This window comes from Amphiura filiformis, chromosome 6 (assembly GCF_039555335.1).
Source record: "Amphiura filiformis chromosome 6, Afil_fr2py, whole genome shotgun sequence".
Classification (NCBI taxonomy): Eukaryota; Metazoa; Echinodermata; class Ophiuroidea; order Amphilepidida; family Amphiuridae; genus Amphiura; species Amphiura filiformis.
The window spans coordinates 17307881-17330008 of record NC_092633.1 but is presented as its reverse complement, the minus strand read 5'-3'; the positions used below and the strand labels follow the sequence as shown (position 1 = coordinate 17330008).

The window sequence follows — 22128 nt, the reverse complement described above, 5'->3', positions numbered from 1 at the left end:
GGAAAAACAGTCATCACGATAATTTATACTAATTAGGTACGTTGACTGCCACCTGACGATGTTAACTAGTAAAATACGCCTAATCTAGGCGTAATAAAAATGGCGGAGATGAAACTTGCCATATTGGAAATAAACACCCTTTCCTTGTGTGTCAATTCCAAAACTGGGATCACTGAATATGCCTTTAACATTATTAAGTTATAATATTAAGATCTCTCGTCCATTTAGATACCAAATAAATGTGATAGCAAATATTGTAGCTTTAAAGCGTTTTGAAAAAAGTTCAAAATAAAAGAAACAGGCCAAACAGAGCGCTGTATCTATCTTTACGTGAATCTATATGAAACTGTGATACAGATTGAACAGAAGGAGGAGTGTATCCTTGTGGCAAAGGGAAGCCGTATTCTTTTATCTGTAATATACTCTAATATCTCATTTTGTATTTCATTTTGTACCAAAAAAGGATTCACGCACTATAGGAATTTCACTATCAAAGCACTGCAACGGATTTGCAAAGTTACGACCGCATAGTGATGAAAAGGAGACAGTAATATGGATCAAACTCTGGAGGTGCGACATTTTCAAGGGCGCTTGGGAAAAAACACCCTCTCCAATACAACGATCTCGATTACATAGTATCTTCACAAACAACCCAAGAGAAAGATATCAGGAGACTTATGGTAGGGTTATTATATTGTCGCGCATTGGCACTGAATGTCTCAAATGGTGTATATCCCAGATTTGTTTATATAATGACATTCATTGAAGTGTCATTACCCTAGTAGTTTGTCTGATTTAAGAAAATCGAATCCAAACTTGTTGTTAAGAAATACATGGCAGTCTATGGGCACTAGCTTCTCAGTTACTCCGATGAAACTGTTATTATAGAGGAAGTGTATGACTAGATTTAACTACTTGAAAATAAGTCGTGTAGTACTTATTGGATGACACAACTATTTTACTTACAACATTTCTTCATTTTAAGCCTTTCAGCCATAATCATTTCTAGAGTGTAAATATCTTGCGTGAAGTTATTACTTTGGTCTGTTATTTAATGATTTAAATAAGAATTTTGCCCGACTGTGGAGGTATAATTGGTAAAGGGCAGGTTAAGAGAAGGAGAAGCCAACTCCTTTGGAATTACTAAGGCGCGCGTAAAGACCTTTGTCTTGTGATGTTACATGCTGCATAATAAAGCTAGTGATTTTCATCACTTGAATCTGTCATAGGTCCTTCTTATTTACACAGTCCAAAAGAAATAAATAATTTCCTGTATTTCTAAGGCATTGTGACAGAAAGTGACAGCTTCTACAAATATCTAGATTAAACCATTGAATCAGGTCAAACTGATAATGTTATGTCAATAGAAACTTCTCTTATATTTTCATCTATTTTGAACATGGTGTGTTCAAATTACATCCTTTACAATTGCTAAAATCAAATTAATTCGATGAAAAACATCGTGAGGTAATTTAAAATCGTTTGTACAGTCTTCCAATTATTTACAATTTTATCATCCCTACGACCCATTATTGAAAATCACGCACTGTGATTTATCAAAACGCGTCACGTGAGAACACATTATGTAACAATGTGCCAAGCGTAACGGTTGTGGTAACACATTCTACCCGTAGCATTATGTTTGGTTACGCGTACAATAATGATTTTGTGATACGCACTGTCACTTACGCTGTGGATATGCGAACGCGCCCACCTTCAATTAAAAGATAAAGCATCACTTTTTCCCCAAATATTTAAAGTTGTTTACATCAAGGTAAATCAAGTACGCGTATCTACACATTTCATTTCATTTCATGTTTATTTGACAAATCGACTGACATTACAAAATACAAGATAATCAAGCAAGGACCGCACGTGACAGCGTATCAAGTGTAATGCTATATGTAGAATGTGTTACGGCGCTTGACCCATTATTGCAGGATAAAGGGCTCTCACGTGATGTGTTTTAACAAATCAGACATCGCGGTTTTGAATAATGGGTGGACGGTCGGTAATAGAATGTAAAATAATTTAATTCAATGTGTAAAACTTATCCTTCCTTTGTACTAATTATACGCAAAAACGAACAGAATAATAAAAACCGTAATAGTAGCAGGTATCTCATCCATAAGTTTAGTAAAAGTATTGAGGGCTTTTCTCCTTGCTATTGCCTTGGTATTGGTGTGCTTCTGATGATGTTCATAAGACAGGGATTCGATAAACAGGGATCAAATTCTCTGTACCAATCCTCTATCTTCTGATCATCCAAGATAAACTCATCGCCATTGCCTCTGTTTGTTGCGTACAATTATCGTGGTATTTCGAAGCGGACCATTTGTATGCCTTTACATATTGTAATTGTTTCGTTAGTTCGGAAATCATAGGTTATCATTCTTCCGAGGCTATATTTCTTATGACTGCTTCAGTCATACATTAAAAAGACTTGGTGATAGGATACAACCCTGACCAAATCCTCTTTATATTCCAAACAATTCTGTGACACCATCACTTGTCCTCACCGCTGATTCCTGGTCCATATTAGCACATATTTTGGCGCTTTGTACGTCTTTGGATAATATTCTACACACACTATACTATGATCAGCGTAATACATCACATGTAATAGGCGAAAGTTATTCGGTTTTTGTTACTACGCGAGTCAATAGAGCCCCAACTTACGCCCGCGTAAATTCACAAAAGCGCGAGTCGGTTTTCGTAGGTACTGCGCCCATCTGTGGTGCGCCATTTTATATCAATCCATGAGTCCCACCTATTAACGAGCTTGTCAGAATATAAGTGCTTCTGATTATGGACAAGACTACCACATCAAGATGCAACACAAGAGCTACCTTATTTATAGAAGAATGTTATAAAAAGTCATTTAACTAAACTCCTCAACAAAGGTGTGGAGAGTTTTTTCAAGCATCTATATTTCATATTATTTGTAACATGTTATATCGTATTGCATATCAATGGACAGCTAATGTATTCCCCTTTACAATGACACTACATTTGAAATAATCAACCTTTTTTACGGCTGAGTACATGTCTTGTGAATGTAGTGGGGTCTCAAACACAATGTGCCAAATTGACCATTATTCTGTGCTCAAAAAACACTAGTCACTAACTTCAATAGTGGGTGGAAAAACCATACGCAGCCACAACAGCCTGACACCGCCTCCTCATGCTGCTCACCAGCCATGTCACACGTTGCTGTGGAATGGCATCTCATTGTTCAACCAGGATTAGTCGCAGGTCATTAGGTTATTCAATGTGTTTGCATTGACTACTCTGGCACTCACAGCACGACCAAGCTGGTCCTACCAGTGTTCAATCATGTTGAGGTCTGGGCTGATGGCAGGCCATTACATTGTACTCCCATATTCTGTAGGTAGTCGTTGATTACCCTGGCTCTGTGGGGCGAGCGTTGTCATCTTGGATGATTGCATTAGGTCCCAGATTGAAAAGATTTGGGATTGCAGGTTGCTGCACAGAATAATGGTCAATTGTGTACAATCTGTTTAAAACCCCACTACATTCACAAGACGTGTACTCAACCGTGAAAAAAGGTGACTGTTTCAAAAATAGTGACATTGCAAAGGGGAATAAGTTAGCTGTTCATTGATATGCAAAACGAAATGAACACGTCAAATAATCTGAGATATAGATGCATGAAAAAACTTTCCAAACTTTCCTTGAGGGGTTTATAAATTCTGGCCATTTCAAGATGATCCAATGTTGCATTCTGAAGAAGCAGGGTTGTCAATAAACACCAAAAACTGATGGGCACCAAACAAACATTTTGATATCGCCTGTAAAAGACAAGAGGTTTGTCTTGTGTTTTTATACAATATAGGCTGATGGTGATATACATGTTCAAAGTTTGTGCTATTTTCAAAGACTTCAAAATTCAAACATGCAGACAGACGACCTGTTTCGTCTAGGAAGGAGCCGTTTGGGATCGAGATTTTAATAATTTGTTCCAGAGATGAAACATACAATTTTTTTCAAAGTTATTCAGTGTGCATGCCCAAGGCTTCTAAGATCAGAATAAATGCATGTGTCATAGAGTGAAAACGGCAGTGTTGAATTACTTCACGCATCATGCCTACAAAATTCAGAAATATAAATTCTTAGACAGATGACGAATTCTACCCATTTATGGGCCCATTCCACAGTAAACAGCTTCATAATCACCAGACATGCCAGACGATTCACGTCAATGTATTAAAAACACTGGTCAGGTTTACTTCACACCAGTACTATAGCACACAATGATCTGGCAATAAAATTTACTTCACATCAATATCAATATGAAGATGATGCTCCACATTGAATGTCCCTTAATAGAGTGCATCTTTCAGACTAATTGGTGAATAGGTCGGTTATAATAGCATATTATGCTACTTAAAAGGCGCGTGTCTTTGTCGTCATTTTCCATCTAGTCGTCATTTTCGACCTCCTATTAATTTGTTCATTCTAACTTACGTGATGTAAAATGCCTTTTCTCGGCATTTCTATTATATTACAGTTATATTTGCTGTGCATTTAAGAAGACATTAAACACATGTCTGTGTCTCCAATGACTATTGTCTCCAGATAGAATCTCATCAAGTGATCCACACGGAGCAACAATTTGTTTTCACTCTGTCATCATAGATTCACTGCATGTTCCCAGCGTTGTCATTTTATACGATAGTTGGTCTCCGAATGTCTAGTGTGATAGGAATATTGAGCAAACATAGATATTGTATGTGGCACTTGAACCGATCATATAAGTCATAGGACCCGTTCTACATCTATTGGTTATATACGTTTTGACACAGAAATCAAAATACATTTAAATGTAAGCGTAGAGAAACCCATTAGTAAAACGGTTTTTGACAAAAAATCAACATGTATTCAAAATGTAATCACATCAGAAAGAGACACATTTATTAAATAGTTTCTGACACAAAATTCAGAATGCTTTTAAACGTATAAACTCCGTCGAAAATCCTTTAACCCGTCGTAAGTCCTGGCCCTTTGCAACTCTAACATGTAGATCCTAGTTACGATAGGTATGGGGTGTGTCGATAGTGAAATTCCTCATCTCAGCAATACATACTTTATTGCATTTGGTTGCAGTAGAAATGTAAAAAGTAATGTTTTCAAAATGTAATCAAATTATATACGCAATTGGTGATGCGTAATCAAATACCACTATCTAATATATGAATGAATGAATTCCAAAACATGGACTCATGTATTTTTTTCCCTATAAATTTGCTTGTAATTATCAGCAAATATATATCTATTGTCAATTGTCAATATTTTACACTCTATCAACTTTTATTAAATATATACATACCGCTTCCTGAAAAGTCCATAGGGAACACAATAGCGAAGAAGCGATCGAGGCTAAGAGCTACGAGCTGAAACGAGGACGCATACACAGCATATGCCTGTCAAAGTAATTGAAAACACAAATAATAAATACAGGGTTCACACTGTTGAATTGTGATAACAATTAGATATAGTTTATATAAACAAGCTTTAGACAACAGGGAGTACTCACTAGCTTCGAAATGCAACAAGAAGAAGAATTTTTTATTTTGTCATGAGCAGTGAGTACCAACATAGAAAACATAAAAAAAATCAAACTCTTAAATCTACTTTAGAAGTTGAAAACTGTTGAAAACTGGTAAAGAAAACATATCCAACATATGCAAGGTCAACAGCTTCAACTCATGTTGACAACGACTAGTGGTACCGCAACAAAAATCAAATCAAATCAAATTGCAATGCTACGCTCGAATGTAGAAATCGAAGATCAAACTCTCTATTCATAAAATAGTGTCAAATTAATAATAGTTTTAGCTTCTCTATATATGTCTCCAAGCAACAGAAAGCAATCTTAAGCAACACTGGAAAAATACATTAATGGAACACACTATTTATCTCTGTCAAAAAGTTGTGATAACCTTTACAATTCAGACATCAGGAAAATACTTTGTTATTTAAGTTAGCAAACAGATTTCGGTTAACATTTGAATACAAACATTTTTACAGGATGTTTTTATTAGATTATGATATCGAAAGGAAATTTCTGGTTTATAAAGAAAACTATAAACGAAAATTACACTACAAGATTCCTATTGGAGCCGCCTTCATAGGTACACCGTCGCTAAGGTACCTGACTACCTATAGCACCAATGTTGCTACGGCACAGGACTTTCCATTAGTGGCACTGGTAGTACACTGGTACTCTCCTGGTACTGCAAGCACAGTACCAGCAAAGTACCTTAGCGACGATGTATATCTGTATAGGCGGACCGATGGGAATCTTGCAGTGTAACTAAGGATGTAGTTCATCACGATCATCATTGATACTAAATGTGTCTTTGCACCCACAAATGGAGTTCACATCGTTGTCAGCCAGGAGAACGTCAAATTTGACATGTTTCCATCTCTTTAAATTATTCAACTTGTTCTCATTATCCAATGCCTGTCACCCAGCCTGTCACTAATAGTTAACATTCAGAAAGTCACGGTGCCCGGATTATCAATACAAACCATGTTTTCAATGTATATAAGAAGAGTATCTGTAACAATTTACAGGTGCAGCAATAAAATACATTTGTGTACACAGCTTAGATCTCACATGATTATGATCGGTATTATGAGTGACACTACAAGATAATGAGGCCGTAACAATACATTTTGAAGGGTAATCTACCCACCATTTAATAAATTTGGGTTATAGTAAGCCTGGTGATAAGGAAATGAGGCCCGGATTTATGATATCAAAATTGAGCTGATTATACATGATATCTCCAGAGTAATTCGTAACGTCATATCATGTGAGCAGCTGCCTCAAGGTGAAACTTCAATTACTGGTAAAACATCAATCATATCCATCAAATCACATATTTTTATCACAATAAGAAAGATAAAACTCATCAGAGGATACATCTAGTGCAATGTTCTTGGCTCCCAGATAAATGTCCTTATTTGGAGGTCAATGTTCTTGTTTGACAGATGTTGCATATATTTATAGATATTTGTTATATAATATATTTTGCATTACTTCACTTCACTTCACTCCACTAAATTTAATCTTTAATACGGAAATCGTAGTGAAATAATAATAATCGTAATAATGCAAAGCAAGGCAACAGAATAAAAAATAATCACAATTTTTGGAAATATTTAAAGGCAGTGCGAAATGACAAATGAGTAGTCTGAAAATTGTTTCAAGAGTTCATGATATAGATTGGCAAATAAACTGAAATTTCAAGTTGAAATCTCAAATGAAATAGCAAATGTGTAAACTGCGGTTTTGTTTTCTATATTTGTATTTGCACTCTGCGTATTTTCGCAATTGAATGTCTCTTAACTGATATTTGCATACGGCTTACTCGTATTTGAAAATACAGTTTGTAATACAGTTTGCTGGAGACTATAAGGCAGGTTAAAATCCGGGGTTGAAAAGTGTTTGTTCCCATGTATTATTGTTTAAATAACTGTTGCGTTATCTACAGAAAAACCTGAATCAATATTAATCTGAGTATTTTGTAAGTAAATAGCAGAAGCATTCAATTTATATACCGGTACCATATTATTTACGATTTTTTGAATTGTACCTTGCAGGTACTGTAACGTATAACTGAAACCAACGGGTCGATCAATAATTAGACACTATAGGTGTCGGTTTTAACCATCAAGTGAACGTTATTCAAAAATTACTTTGATATCAGAACACACAGCTGCTATATTTAGGCAGTATAACATAAAAAAAAAAATGTTCGCTTGTCTTCAAAGTGTGCACTAAAATAATGTGATTGTGAACATGTGATTAACTGTGCTTAAGGGGTACTACACCCCTGTCCAATTTTGTGTCTATTTTTTCATTTTTCTCAAAAATTAGAGCGCATTGGTGACAAGTAAGATATGTAAAAAATTATATTATAGGGGCAAGGACTACAACTACTGCACTGGCAATTTTTTTTATTTACAGACAACAGTTGTGGAGTTACAGTCAAAAATGAGGGGAATCCAATATTTGATCAATACATCAATAACTACTTACCTTGAGTTGCTGCATTTTCAGTGCAGTAGTTGTAGTCCTTGCCCCTATAATATATACATCTTACTTGTCACCAATTTGCTATCATTTTTGAGAAAAATGCGAAAAAAGGCACAAAATTGGCCAGGGGTGTATTACCTCCTTAATAATAATAAATATGATTTTCAAAGATGTACTGCATCTTTAATGCTCTACGTGCTATGCGCTTCAACGGAAAAAGTTCAAGTTTTGAAATATTTTCTCAAAATATCAAGAGCTATCTTAAGAACTACTGAACCAATACTAGGCTTGTTTGTACTAATTTTAATGCATTTTTCATGCTGATTCAAAATATGGTCATGACAATTTACATTTCTGCAATTTTTGAATTTTGAATTTTTTTGAAACATGTCGTCTGCAGTCGACACCCGCGTGAAGAGAATTAACATAATCGATTTAGGCAAATGCAATTACGATTAATTACTAGATTCATGTTATGCTTTTATGCCCAAGGGATAATTCTGCAACATATTTAACCTAATTTAAATCAAAATTGAATCAGAGAAGGCGTCGTTTTAGTGTACAAATTCAGTATTAGATAATATGGAAAGCATCAAATGCCTGACAAGATGAAGTCTTCGCTAAGCAAATACGAGGCTTATCTCCAACTCTTGTCATGCATTTTTCTGTCTCTTTTACATTTTCTCTCTCTTAGTCTTTTTCTCTGTCTCCTTTTCTCTCTATCTCTCCCTCCCCCATCTCCCCCTTTCCATCTCTCTCTTCCTCTCCCTCTTTCTATTAAAGTGTCTCTCTCTTTCATTTTGCTTCTGACCCGTTTTACCGGTACAACGGTCCACGCGCCTATTTGGGATATCGAGGTACAATATCTTTACCACTCTTTTAAGTGAATATAGGGCCTGTGAATTTACACCTAAGGCAAATTTTTAAAAAACGGCCCTTAAATGCGATGATGGAGTATACACTTTGGCTTGAAGAAGCGCTTTGGTTCGAAGAAGCACATGTTGCTTTACATTAATAAACACATCAAAAAAAAAAGTAACCACTTGATTAGGTAGTCGATACAATTTATATGAACATGAATAGCATTTTCTTAGCTGTAGTACAATAGCAAATCTGTGTAAAAACAAATCTAATGATCGACAAAATTAATGATTATACAGGGTGTAACAATAAAATTTATACAATTGCATTTTGACTTCTCAGGAAAAAACTAAAAGAGTTATGGCACAATTGTTATATGCAATACAATCAGTAATATCTTGGCTAAACGAAGACGTTTAATTGGTTTCTTTACTAGCTTGGGTTCAAAAGTTATGTCCGATTAATTAAAACGTCCAGAAAACGTGTTGGGCCACTTTTGCCATGTTTGCGCACATCAAGTTTGTACTACGTAGATATGCTTATCGTGCATTAAACATCAAAGAACTGACACAAAAGAATTATAAGTCGTGTTTCTTCATATAATTAACATGAACTTAATGACAATATGATCTTTCTTTAAAATCTATAAATGAAGTTATGAAATTTCTTTCAAATTATCTTATAAATAAAGTAATTTCTCATATCCCTGAGATATCGTTGGTAAAACTGAGAACAGTTTTTGCATCCACAAGTACAAAACAATAGGATTTTAAAATTAAGTGCAGCTTGGCTTCTAGCTGTTCTGGGGCGACCACTATTGCAGCATTTATGTTAACAAATTCCACATACTTCTCATAGTTATATGTAATTGTATGCCTTGATGGAAGACATGAGTTTGGAAAATGAGCTATAAGCAATCTTATGGTTTCTGCTTGACTCCATGTGCTACCGAATGTCACAACCATAAAAATACGCTCTTCCAACGTGAATTGGGGTTGAAGTTGTTGAGCTGCAGCCACGATTTCTAGTAAATGAGGTTGTTTTGTCAGTGATTAGTTGTGACTTTCCAAAACTCAAGGAGATATTCTATTATGTAATCATTTCTACCACTTCGAATACCCCATTGTTTAAAACTACCTATCATAAGAGCATCGTCCATGGTTCCAACTCTATTCAGTCACTTTTGTAACAGTTTAGACAAAAGTGGCCCAAGCGGTTTTAAGACTAGGTTACATAATTGGTCATATCTTCACTTTTATACCGTCAATTTTATTGAAACAAAGCTTAGCTGATGGCTAAAGAAATTATCTTGATAGACATATAAATATCAAACCACAACATAAGCGGCATACTTGTGTCATTCTATTTTCAAAATTGTACAAATTTTATTGTTACACCCTGTATGAAGTTTGGTGCGATTTCAAAAGTTGCAAATTCAAACAGATTACGCAGCATATCATGTTCCTTTCACCGGAAGTTAGTGGTATTCAGCGTGTGCCATCGATCGGTAACTGACAATGTTTACAATCTGGAGAACATTTTGCATGGTCGATACCCTTTTACACAGTAATTCACAATGCAACTTTTTTTAACTCATCAAATATCATTCACTAAATAATTTCTCGATCATCCCGATTTCAGTTAGCATTCAGCTAAAGAGTACCTCTACACGTTCATCATTTTATTGCATGCTCAAAGCAAAGTTATGACCATCCAATCAGGTGAGGACTTTGTGATTTGGATGTGTTTTAAACACTGGCCAATTCATTGCATTATTAGACCCACATTGAAAGCACCCTAAAAATACTGTGACTACGCCCAATATATGTAGACAAAATCAATGACCTTCGAGGAGCCCGAATAACAGATCAGTCAATCCCAAATGGAATATATTTTAAAGCAGTTATAGCAATTAAAATTATAGCTGTATTCATCATCCTGTAGTCTGTATCCTGATTTGATTCATAATTTGTTCAATAATAAATTAACAGTAATCAATATATTCGCAAGATTTTTGTATTTTGATGTTCTCTGTTTAATAAATGAAGTACAATTTTTATGTTTTTAAATATCTAGTTGACCATATTTCTGAGCTATTTAGCTATTTAGTGTTTAATGAACTTGAATCTCAACTGTTTTGTGTATCAACCCAACCACGATGACTACTAACAACTTGTCAGCGTGTAAGACATGTTGCTGTCTCCCTCAAGTCATCAAGTGATAAATTGTTACTATAGAAAATGTCCCGAGACGACCAATACACCGCAGTATATCCGCAGGTTTAACACGGTGAATCAACGATTTGTTTTAGTTCTACGAGTCAATGACTGTACGCAACAACTTAGATGCTTACAGTTACAGTCACTGACCTACCTAAAGAGTTAAATGTCCGAATCATTTGATTCCAATAGGCAATCGTTTTATCTGTTCAAGCAACAGTTATGAAGATGTCCTTTTCCACTTGAAATGGTTGAAGGTAACCATGTGAAGTATTGAACGAAGGCAAGCATTCATAAGTAATATGCTGGATTGTATTATCTTACCTGGAAACATAATTATACAAAATATTCCTGGTAAATAATGCAAGCAGTAAGAAACGGGTTGTCTACAAGTTCATTGGTATTTAATTGCATGCTCAATTCAAAATTATGACTGTTTTAAACACCAGACAATTCTTTGCATTATAAGCCACATTGAAAGCACCTGTGACTACACCCATGTAGACAAAATCAATGACCTTCGAGGAGCCCGAATAACAGATCAATCTGCTGTCTCTATAGCAGGCACCGACTTTAATTGCTGACAGGTTCCTTTACAGCAATCCCAAATGGAATCGATTTAAAGCAGTTATAGCAATTAAATTATAGCTGGATTCATCATCCTGTAGTGTGTACCATGATTTGATTCATAAATTTGCAATATTAAATTCGCGGTAATCAATATTTTCGCAAGATTTAAAATGTATTTTGATGTTCTCTGTTTTATAAATGAAGTACAATTTTTATGTTTTTTAAATATCTAGTTAACCATATTTCTAAGCTAATTAGCTGTTTAGTGTTTAATAAATCTGAATCTCAACTGTTTTGTGTATCAACCCAACCGCGATGTTTCAAGACAGATTCTCCTCCTCAGCCAGACTTAAAAATTGGTCCCACTCCTCTCTCTTTTGTGTCTTCTGCCAAAATTTTTGGGTATTTGGCTACAGACTGACCTCAAATGGGATGGTCAAGTTGACCACATGTGGAAGAATTCCAATAGACGACCAATACACCGCAGTATATCCGCAGGATTAACACGGTGAATCAACGATTTGTTTTAGTTCCACGAGTCAATGACTGTACGCAACAACTTAGATGCTTACAGTTACAAGTCACTGACCGACCTAAAGAGTTAAATGTCCAAATCATTTGATTCCAATAGGCAATCGTTTTATTTGTTCAAGCAACAGTTATGAAGATGTCCTTTTCCACTTGAAATGGTTGAAGGTAACCATGAGGAGTATTGAACCAAGGCAAGCATAATTCAAAAGTAATATCGTACGTTGAGAGGGCACTTTAGAAGATACAGTCCATTAATCATGTCAAAATTCAATAGAAAACAAAAGACATGGCAAGCTATAAGACATGCAAGCTGTTAGAAAATGGTTTATCACATTAAATTATGGTATATCGTTCAAACAACATTCTTCTCCAGAAAACCCGCTTGCTTTTATTGTTATGTTCTCTCTCTATATTTAAACATGGAAGAAAGAGATGAGAAGGAACCACAACGACTTCGATCGGCCAAGTTTTAATCCGCTTATCTATTGACGCATGAAAAGAAAAGCTATCAATGGTACTTACTTTCATGTATGATCCATTTACCGCGATCGATGCTTGGCAAAATCATTACTGGAAAAATGTATAACAAACCCATCCACGAACAAACAAACGCTACCCAGAAGTAAGATTATGGAATTTCACTGATGCTCTGAACATGTATAGTAGCTTTGTTTTGGGATATACAGTCAAACTGTTTTCTTGATCGTGTTGTGTAGAAAATGTCCTATAAAACATCGAAAAGGTAATCAAAATCGGCCGTTTTTTTGCTGAGTATCATCTTTAGCAAATAAGGTAAGATTTTGGTGACTTTTTCGATGAAAAATAGATGTAAAATGTTCTTAAATAATGCACAATGTTCCGGTTGAGTCCGGTACATAAAACCTGCTTAATTTAATAGTTGATATGTGTATAATCGTAACTAGCTAACTCGTTTCAGTGCCAAAGACTGCCAACTCTGAGAAAAAAAGTCATCAAAGTTCGGAAAAATTGGGCAAAATGGAAGAAAAAGATGTAGGCCATCAATGACCGATGATCACGTCACCAAAGAAAATCCTATAGGGTGCTTGCACGGAAGGTCATTAGTTCAAATCATCCTTCACACACGCTCCAGAAGACATGCAAATACGTGGAATACAATACCAATCACCTATTTAACGCGGGGTATTGATCAAAGTAAATCCTCATGAATAACAATGTCAACTAAATGTCGGTAAAGGGAGTGGCCAAAGTGAATGCGTTTGTTGTGGTTCCTTCTTATCTCTTTCTTCCATGATTTAAAGCACTCTCGAATTGCACTCTCGAAGAACGTCCGAATATTGTGATATAATTTTCAAAACAGGAATAAGAACAAAAAAACACGTTATTGTTAAACGTTTAAAGTGACAGCAAAATATGTTAGACTCCCAGTACTAACCTGTAAATATCTGATCAATTTACACATGATGTCGCCACCATAGAACCCCTCTGTATATTTATAAACGAGTTCCGCCCCTGGGTTTGTCAGTCCGACTAAAAGGTCTGCAATGAAAGACAAAAGACACAAATTGAAAAGCTATTGGAACAAGTGTGTTGTAGTTCATCACGAGAATTCTAATACGCTTAGAAGTGCTTTTATCTGATTCATGTATGAACTTTATTTTACAGACGTTTCTTTAGGCGAATTCGTGCTCACTGTAGTTGAATTAAATTTGATGTTTCGTCGGTAATTGATACAGCTCGTTCTATTACAAACATTAGCCACTTAAGAATTAACATGTGCTACGTCTTTGAGTCATACAGTCTCCATGTTCTAAATGATGACATCTAAAAGAAAGCATTTAGTTGTCTGAAGAGCATATTTTGCTTTTCAAATCTTTAATGATTTCATAAGCTTTTATAGAGACGCTATCATACGAACAGAATTGAATAATGTTCGAAAATCACTAGCAGACAGAACAGACTGCTTGGAAAACTAGACGTTTTTATCCGACAATTTATTGACTCCGTCTAGGTGAGGTTGAAGGAACTCGATAAAGAGAGCTTTTCTTGCAAGTAAAATGCGAAGCACAAAAACATTCTTTACACGGACTTGAATGCTTCTGCACCAGACAGAAGTACTCCAGTCCGTGTGAAGATGTTTTTTGCTTGAATACTTTTCTACCAGACAGAACTTTTATCTTCAACATACCAAAATGTCCTGTTTTAATTTGACTGAAAGTTATCGAATTTATCGAACTATTATTCAATAATTATGTTTCAATCTCTCTGGACTTTATCACAGTAAATTCTGGATAGTTACAAAAAGTTTCATTTTGATTTTACAGTGTAAATCAAACAAGCATATTGGGAAATCAGGGATTTAACAATTGCTATGTGCCTTACCTGCTAAAGCAAGATGTGTAACAAAGAAATTGACTCTAGATTTCTTATGTCGTATGGTATATACAGCTGTTAGTACTATGGAATTCCCTACGATTATCATAACAAAGAGTATCCATAGAACAATTCGTTGGAATTCCTGTAAAAAAATCACAAATAAAGTATGAAACATGTTTAAAACTTGCACATTGGTTGGGAACAGTCAGGGGATAACACTCTACTCTTTTCGAAACTATTTTGAGATACATTTGTAGGACTAGTTCTCTGTATATGAGACGGACGGCTTAACGTCCCCTCCGATGGAATGAGTACTTATGATCTAAAGCGCCATGAGGACCGGGAGAGCGGAAGTCTGAATTTAATCTACAGATGTTGCCAATTATTTTTTTATTTTTAATATCACAGCAAATCTCCACCACTGGGAACTGAACCAGGGACGTCATGCACCAAAGGTACGAGCCCTAACCTCTTCTTTACCATTATAGCGTCGTATACTGCACATAATCACGGATATGGGTGTTCTTCAATAGTTGTAAGATATTGTCCTAAAAATAAATGTCACTAATACTTAAAAACATTGCGGCACTGTGTGTGCAGTGCTTGGTACACCTAATACAGACCATTGATTAATATTTAAATACGTGGGTCGGATTGAAAATGAGGTATTTTCGTAAAATTCATATATATCAAGAGCGAAATGGTCTGTGATCAATTTTCAAAGGTGTGATACAGTTATTTCTGAGACATTAAATACATACATTTTTAAATGTTATATCACTGCTCCATATCGACATTAATTGAAATAACAGATGTAATCACAAGCAAAAAGTCGACCTTTTAATAATTTTTTGTTTTTATGTAAAGTCTGCTTTAAAATAATCGTCAAGGGCATATCAATGTGACATGTCAAAACAAAGCATCAGATGAGCTCCACAGAATATACACGGCAACAGAGTTTTTATTTACTTATTTTAAATATACATTCCTGGTATTACAATCTTCTTACAATTAATGTTATTAAAAGGAATGTTGTGCGATCTGGAAGCAATTTATGTATAAACATGTTGCATACACTGAAAAGTTCAGGTTCAATAATGTATATAATTGTATACTATGTGCTTGATAAATCGAATGCAGATCATTGGTTAATATTTTGAATCCGTGGGTCGGATTAAAAATGAGATACTTTCGTAACATTCATGTCAAAAGCGCAAGGGTCTGTTTTGGTTTTAGGTACAGTTTTATTTACAGATAATCGTCAAGGGTATATGATTGAGAAGTGTCAAAACACCCATTAGATGACGTCCACAGAATATACAAGACAACAGGATTTTGGGAAGTTATGTTGAATATGTAATTCCAGTCAGTGGCGTAACAAGGGTTGGTAGCGCCCGGGGCAAGAAACAAAATTGGCGCCCATGGTGCACTTATGTCCACGGCAAATTCACCGTGACCTTTCCAGTCATAAACCCGCTTAGTTAAGATTAAACCGATATATGCAGTACTAAACCATTATAGTAATCGATTGTCCAACGCAAATTTATTCCCACAAGATAATATTAATCCAATGAGCGATCGAATTGTCCGCCACGGTCGACTAATACAATAGATAATGACGCTATTGACATGTATGGGCGGAGCTCCACTGACTGAGTTTGGGGGTATTTTCACTGGTTTGCTGTCATTTACTCATCAAGGCGGTCCACCGTTATTATAAGGACTATACTAATGATTTAAAGATTGACATGTAGAGAATAAACCATACTTGATTGACAGGAAGTACTAAATTTGTACCTATTACGGTTTCGTGACACCTTTCTTGCAAATGTGACCAAGCCAGGGCGGCCTGGTGAAGCAAAATGTGCATTGGAATAACACGGGAGTCTGGATATAGATGGTATATTTCTTTCTCATAACAATGTATGGTCCCCTGTTATTAAAGCTGGTACCGGGTTGAAAATTCAGATATTTTGAAAAGAATAAGCAATTGAAACATAGAGAAAGTACTAAAATCATAGCTTTTATACTTTTTTATATATGACGCTAACTAGTTAATCTCCTATATCTCCAACACAGCGCTACCAGTAGGGTTCAATTGCCTATTGTGAGTGCCCCTGTGTTGTGTGCATACATGTAGTTAACAATAACTGCATGATGCCTATCCCCCCCTGAGAATATCTTAGACGCGGGCAATTCTTGAAACTTGAAAATTTGGGACAAATAAGGCATACCACTAATTAATTTTGGTTTAATACTAAAAGTTGAATATCGGTCTTAAAATGTTCTTTTAATTGATTTTGTGCTGAAATGCGCCTAAGGGTGGCGCCCGGGGCATGTTTCCCCCCTGCGGCCCCCAGTAGTTACGTCACTGATTCCAGTATTTTGTCAGGTCAAATCTTCCTACAAGAGAAAAGAGGTTTTTGGGAACTCTGTTGAATAATGTAATTGCAGCTATTATATCTTCCTACAATTTTATGTTACTGAAAGAAATGTTGTAGGTTCTCGAAGCAATTGTGTTGGTCGTGAAGCCAGATATTGGATTATTCTACGGTAAACTATTAGTATTACTAACGATAAAAAGTGGGTGGCCAGATTTCGTTCACAATGGTGTTTTCTATCATTGACTTGAAATTGCTCCATGTGGTTTGAATAATTACAAGAAAAGGGATATTTGACTGTACGCTATTCAATATATGTTACTGCCGTAAGAATAGGGTAGACCGGTTATTTGGCTACAATGAGAATTGATTTAATTAAGAACAAGTCGCTATAGTTGACCCGATGTATATATACATTTGTGCTCTTGAATTAAATTTCTTAGAGATGTATTTCTTCTATATTAATTGAAACAGTTGGCGTCTGAGATCAACGTGTTTAAATTAATTCCTTGCAAGTACATTTAATAATGTAGAATGGTGCATTTTTTCTACCAATTACTGGCAAAATGAATGGACATTCATAACAAGGTTTACAAAAGTAACAAACATTGTACGTGACATGAACAATATAAAATATGCACAAGCAACTGGAACAGTATCATCCTGATTAGCGTCGATAAGACAATTGTAAAGAATTACCCACAAAGCAAAAGCATACCTAATAATAACTGATAATTGATAATTTGATAAGCTATAGAACAATAATAATAATACAGACTTGACATTTAGTATGGAATATTTTTTTGGCAAAATTCTAAGACTGGTCTAGAAGGGGTCTGCATAAACCGCACGAGATAAATATTAATTGGAGTGTGTCGGGAGATGGTGTGAAGTACATTTTGACAATGTGCTTTCCATTAGTTTAAATTATGGTTCCAATAATGTAGTGAATTAGCCTAAAATGGCGGACTTAGGGAGACTGAATTTGATTTTTGTGGGGGTTAAAATTTCTGAATTTGAGCAACATTATTTTGATATTATCAAATTTATTGAGGTTCGAGGTGATATTTACTGAACCTAAATACCAATAAGTGTTCGTCAGAACTGAAATGCACTTGTAATCTATCAGTTTTGAAAGTGGGAGGAGCTGTAAAAATATGCCACTGAAAAGAGGTACGCACTCAGAAATTTTGAATGGCCCCCTGGGGCCAAATGTTATAAACTTACTGTACACAAAGAAACAGCGTGAGTTCATTGGACAACCAAGAATCCGCGCAGTTGTTTTGCACCCTAAGTTTATAACATTTGACCTCAGGGAGGCCATTCAAACTTTCAGAGTACGTACCACTTTTAAAAGCCACACTTTAAGCTCCTCCCATGTTCAACAAATTGGTACATTGCAAGAGTGTTTCAGCTGTGATGAATGCCAATTGCTGACAAAGTTTAGGAAATATCACCTCAAACCCCTATAAATTTAATAATAACAGAACAATGTTGCATAAAGTCCGAAATTGTGTCCCCCACGTAGCTCAAATTTAGCCTCCCTAAACCCGCCATTTTAGACAGATTTGCTACATTATGAGAACCATACTGTAAACTCATGGAAAGCACATTTTCTATCAAACAATTAGTTTACACCATCTCCCGACACACCCCAATTAATATTTAGCCCGCGCGGTTCATGCAGACCCCTTCCAGACCAGTCTTGATATTTTTCGAAAAAAATATTCCATACTAAATGTCAAGTCTGTAATAATAATAATAATAAACACGTTTTTAGGGCGCATATAATACCACAAGGAAACTCAATGCGCTAACAAAAAAGTTAAAAGCAGCAAAAAATATACAAATGCTGCGAAACGTTATTTCAAACACATTAAAAATCTTAAGGTACAAGAGAAAATATCATATACACATTATAAATCTTAAGGTACGAAAACTTAAGGTACAAGACAAAATATCATATACAATAATAAATCTTAAAGTACAACTCAGGAAAAAGCAAAATGGCAAAACCAAAAAAAGGATTGCATGATGCACATAGCAAAGATTTGGCAATAATTAGACAATATTAATTTGCAAACAGAAATGTCTTTAGGCGAGACTTGAACTGGAGGAGAGTGTTAGCCGAACGAACACTAGCTGGAAGAGCATTCCAAAGTTTTGGAGCTGCGGCAGAAAAGGATCTTTGACCATAAGAACTAGTCTTCATCATATTATAAGGGTCATTCAAAACGTTTTGCCTCAATGAATAAATAAGCAAATAGATTTAAGTACTGCAAATAGGATATACTTATAAATATGACTAGGTTAAATTGTGTACTAACAGCCCATTTTCAATACGAGTTGAATTATGCATTTTGGACATTTAAGAGTATACAATGTTGCATTTGGACGAGACAGGCTTTTCAATAAACATCAAAATTGGTGGGTACTAACCATTTCGATACAGCTTGTACATGTATTGTTTTTCCTCTGACTAAAAACATGGATACATGACGTCTAAAACAAGGTAAAGGGAGACACAGAACACGTAAAACTGTCTATGAGCTGTAAAACCACCTTTGTCAGCACCTGCGACTTTGTTATATTCACTGTCTAATGTGTGTCTGCATGGTGTTGGATTTTCCATTGGGCTATTCCAGATAAAATGAAAACTTGATCTAATAAATATTTGGAATTCCACCCTCCGATATCAATGAAAAGTACGGACGGAAATCCAATAAAAAATTGTAAAGAAAAAACACCTGAAAATTGAAGAAAACTTTGAAATTGTCAAAAAAAAACCATAAAAATAATTGAAAATCTCGTCCAAAACTAAACCAATATATTGAAATTCTGGCTGGTCCTCAAATGAATTGCAACATCCAAACATGTGGTTTGGGGTGGGCATCTTTGATCTCGAATGGTGCTCCTTATCAGTTGCTATCTAGGCGTTTACTTGTCAACAATTACTTGAAGATTTAGTTTCATGCTGTTGATGCCTAGATATTCCTTGGCATATGAATTAAACCGTACCCGTATAAACTGTCAATTGATCCGGGTATTGCGGGCAAGTGCAACAACAACATTTTTACGGGGAGGGATTACACGAATTACCAAATCAAACTTGGGTTATACAAACATGGCATATTTTGCACAAATGGGCATAATAGATTGGCACTTGCTAATTTTCTGAATTTTATTCTCAAGCACAAATGACTTGGGTGATCATAGATTATGGACACCAACAATCAGAAGTAAAAACAAGATTATAGATTCAAAACAGAATTTTTGTAAATTTCTCAACTTACCGCATAAGCTGTTAACCTATCGTCGATATGTGAGCCATTGAGGTCATCATCATCAGATGTGTTGTTGTTATTAGCTCCTGTCCCTAACTCCATTGGAATTGAAGTCACCATAATTGTCTCTCAAATAACATCAGAAATAGACAAAGCTTGGCTCATATGCGAGCGTATTAATAGTAATCTATTTAAACCACAGCAAGCCTTTCCAAGCAGATTCCAATGAGGGATCGCGATAGCTTATTGCATTACGGTATCCAGTCTCTAAACTCACTCGTCGCTGGCTAGTTTGGTGGTGACGTATGTGAGTCAAGTATGTAAACTTAACAGTAAGAAAGCAACAATACCACCTGACTATGAAATAACGTGGTTTTCTTTGGAGTGGTTGTTGTTAGCCACGAAGGAACATCGCAGTATCTTCGGCTTAGTTCTGTAAGGTAAATGAAAAACAAGACGTAGTAATTTAATATCAGAATCAACTACACTTCGGGCGCATATGAAACAAGTTGCAGTTGCTATTGATAGCTAGCTCACGCAATGTCATTAATAAAATTAAATTCAAAAGGTAAAATCAATGCTGAACTGGATTTCGGAAAGGATATGTTATTCTGATTTTTGTTCCACATTTTGGAATGAATGTGGCCCAGGAAAGTGTCACCCATATTAGCTTAGTTTTTATTCAAATCATATTTGTCGTATCTACTTTCGTAAGTTAAAAGACTGATTCTGATAAATGCATTTTATGTTTAATTTGGACAGACATATCATGTGTCAATACCTAGCATGAAGCGAATAAAATATAAGAGCTAAAGCTCAATTCAAACTATGAAATACCAAATTGGTTTTCGCAATTCAAGTGTTTTTAAAGTGTAGGTAACTCAAGTATATTTTGATTTTAATATTAACACTTACATAAGATATTTGAAATTGTAATTGATTGGTTTGAAAATTCAATATAACCATAGGATTATAAGAGGCAGATAAACACACTTACGGTATGCTGTTATCTTAATCCGGTATGAATTACTGGGTTAATATGTAGTCTTAATTCAGAAAAGATTGTCAATAAAGTGATTTGATATAATAAATAGTTTACATAAGTAAAACAAGCTTTAACGCCCCCACATCACTTTTATGCTATTGCTAATAATCAGTATGCTCCGATTATATTTATAAATACGTTTTTATAAATGCGCACGTGTCCCATGGGCACGACATACCAAGACCAGCAAGCGTGACCAAATCCTCATGCATTGACCACTATACAGAAAAGGATAAGAACTCTGTATATATATATCATCAATTTAATATCCAAATTATTACACATGGGGATTCCGAATTTGTATTATGTTATCAAAAACAACATTTTGAAAGTATTTGACGACGGAAAAAAATATTCAACGACGTAAACGTTTACAATAATCACAAATAATCACAAAATAGACTATTTTGCTGCACAGTAGTCTCATGTTGATCCACGTTTGCATTCAAATGTATAGGAAGATCACCCGCTATGTGGAGACTTACTGTCTACAAGCTTTTATGGCAGCGCGGAGGTGGTCACGTGCGTATTTATAAAACGTATTTATAAATATAGTCAAAGCATACTGATAATATTACACAAAGTACAGGAGATCATTACTGATGCTTTATCGTTTTCCCAGCATAATACAAGTAAAGTAGGTAATTGGGTTACGCATCCTGCACATCAACAAATAAACAAATCATGGAGAACGATTGCTCGCTATAAAAGCTAAAAAGTAAAAAGGAAAAAAGTTAAAATCAACGTTGAAACTTAAATCGTTACAATTAAACAAGACAACATATAAACACAAATTTCGACCAGGACACAACCA

General features: G+C 35.3%; 1 protein-coding gene across 1 annotated transcript in view; it reads right to left on the bottom strand.

Annotated features, from left to right (window-relative positions):
• LOC140155079 (neuropeptide S receptor-like) overlaps positions 1-22128 on the bottom strand; it is a 188840-nt gene that overhangs the window by 91810 nt on the left and 74902 nt on the right. The window contains exons 2-5 of the mRNA XM_072177772.1: positions 20279-20702; positions 14611-14746; positions 13664-13767; positions 5351-5444 (exon numbers count right to left, since the gene is read on the bottom strand). Of these exons, the coding sequence (XP_072033873.1) occupies positions 5351-5444; positions 13664-13767; positions 14611-14746; positions 20279-20389 (445 nt within the window). The 5' untranslated portion in view covers positions 20390-20702. The remainder of the gene's footprint in view (positions 1-5350; positions 5445-13663; positions 13768-14610; positions 14747-20278; positions 20703-22128) is intronic.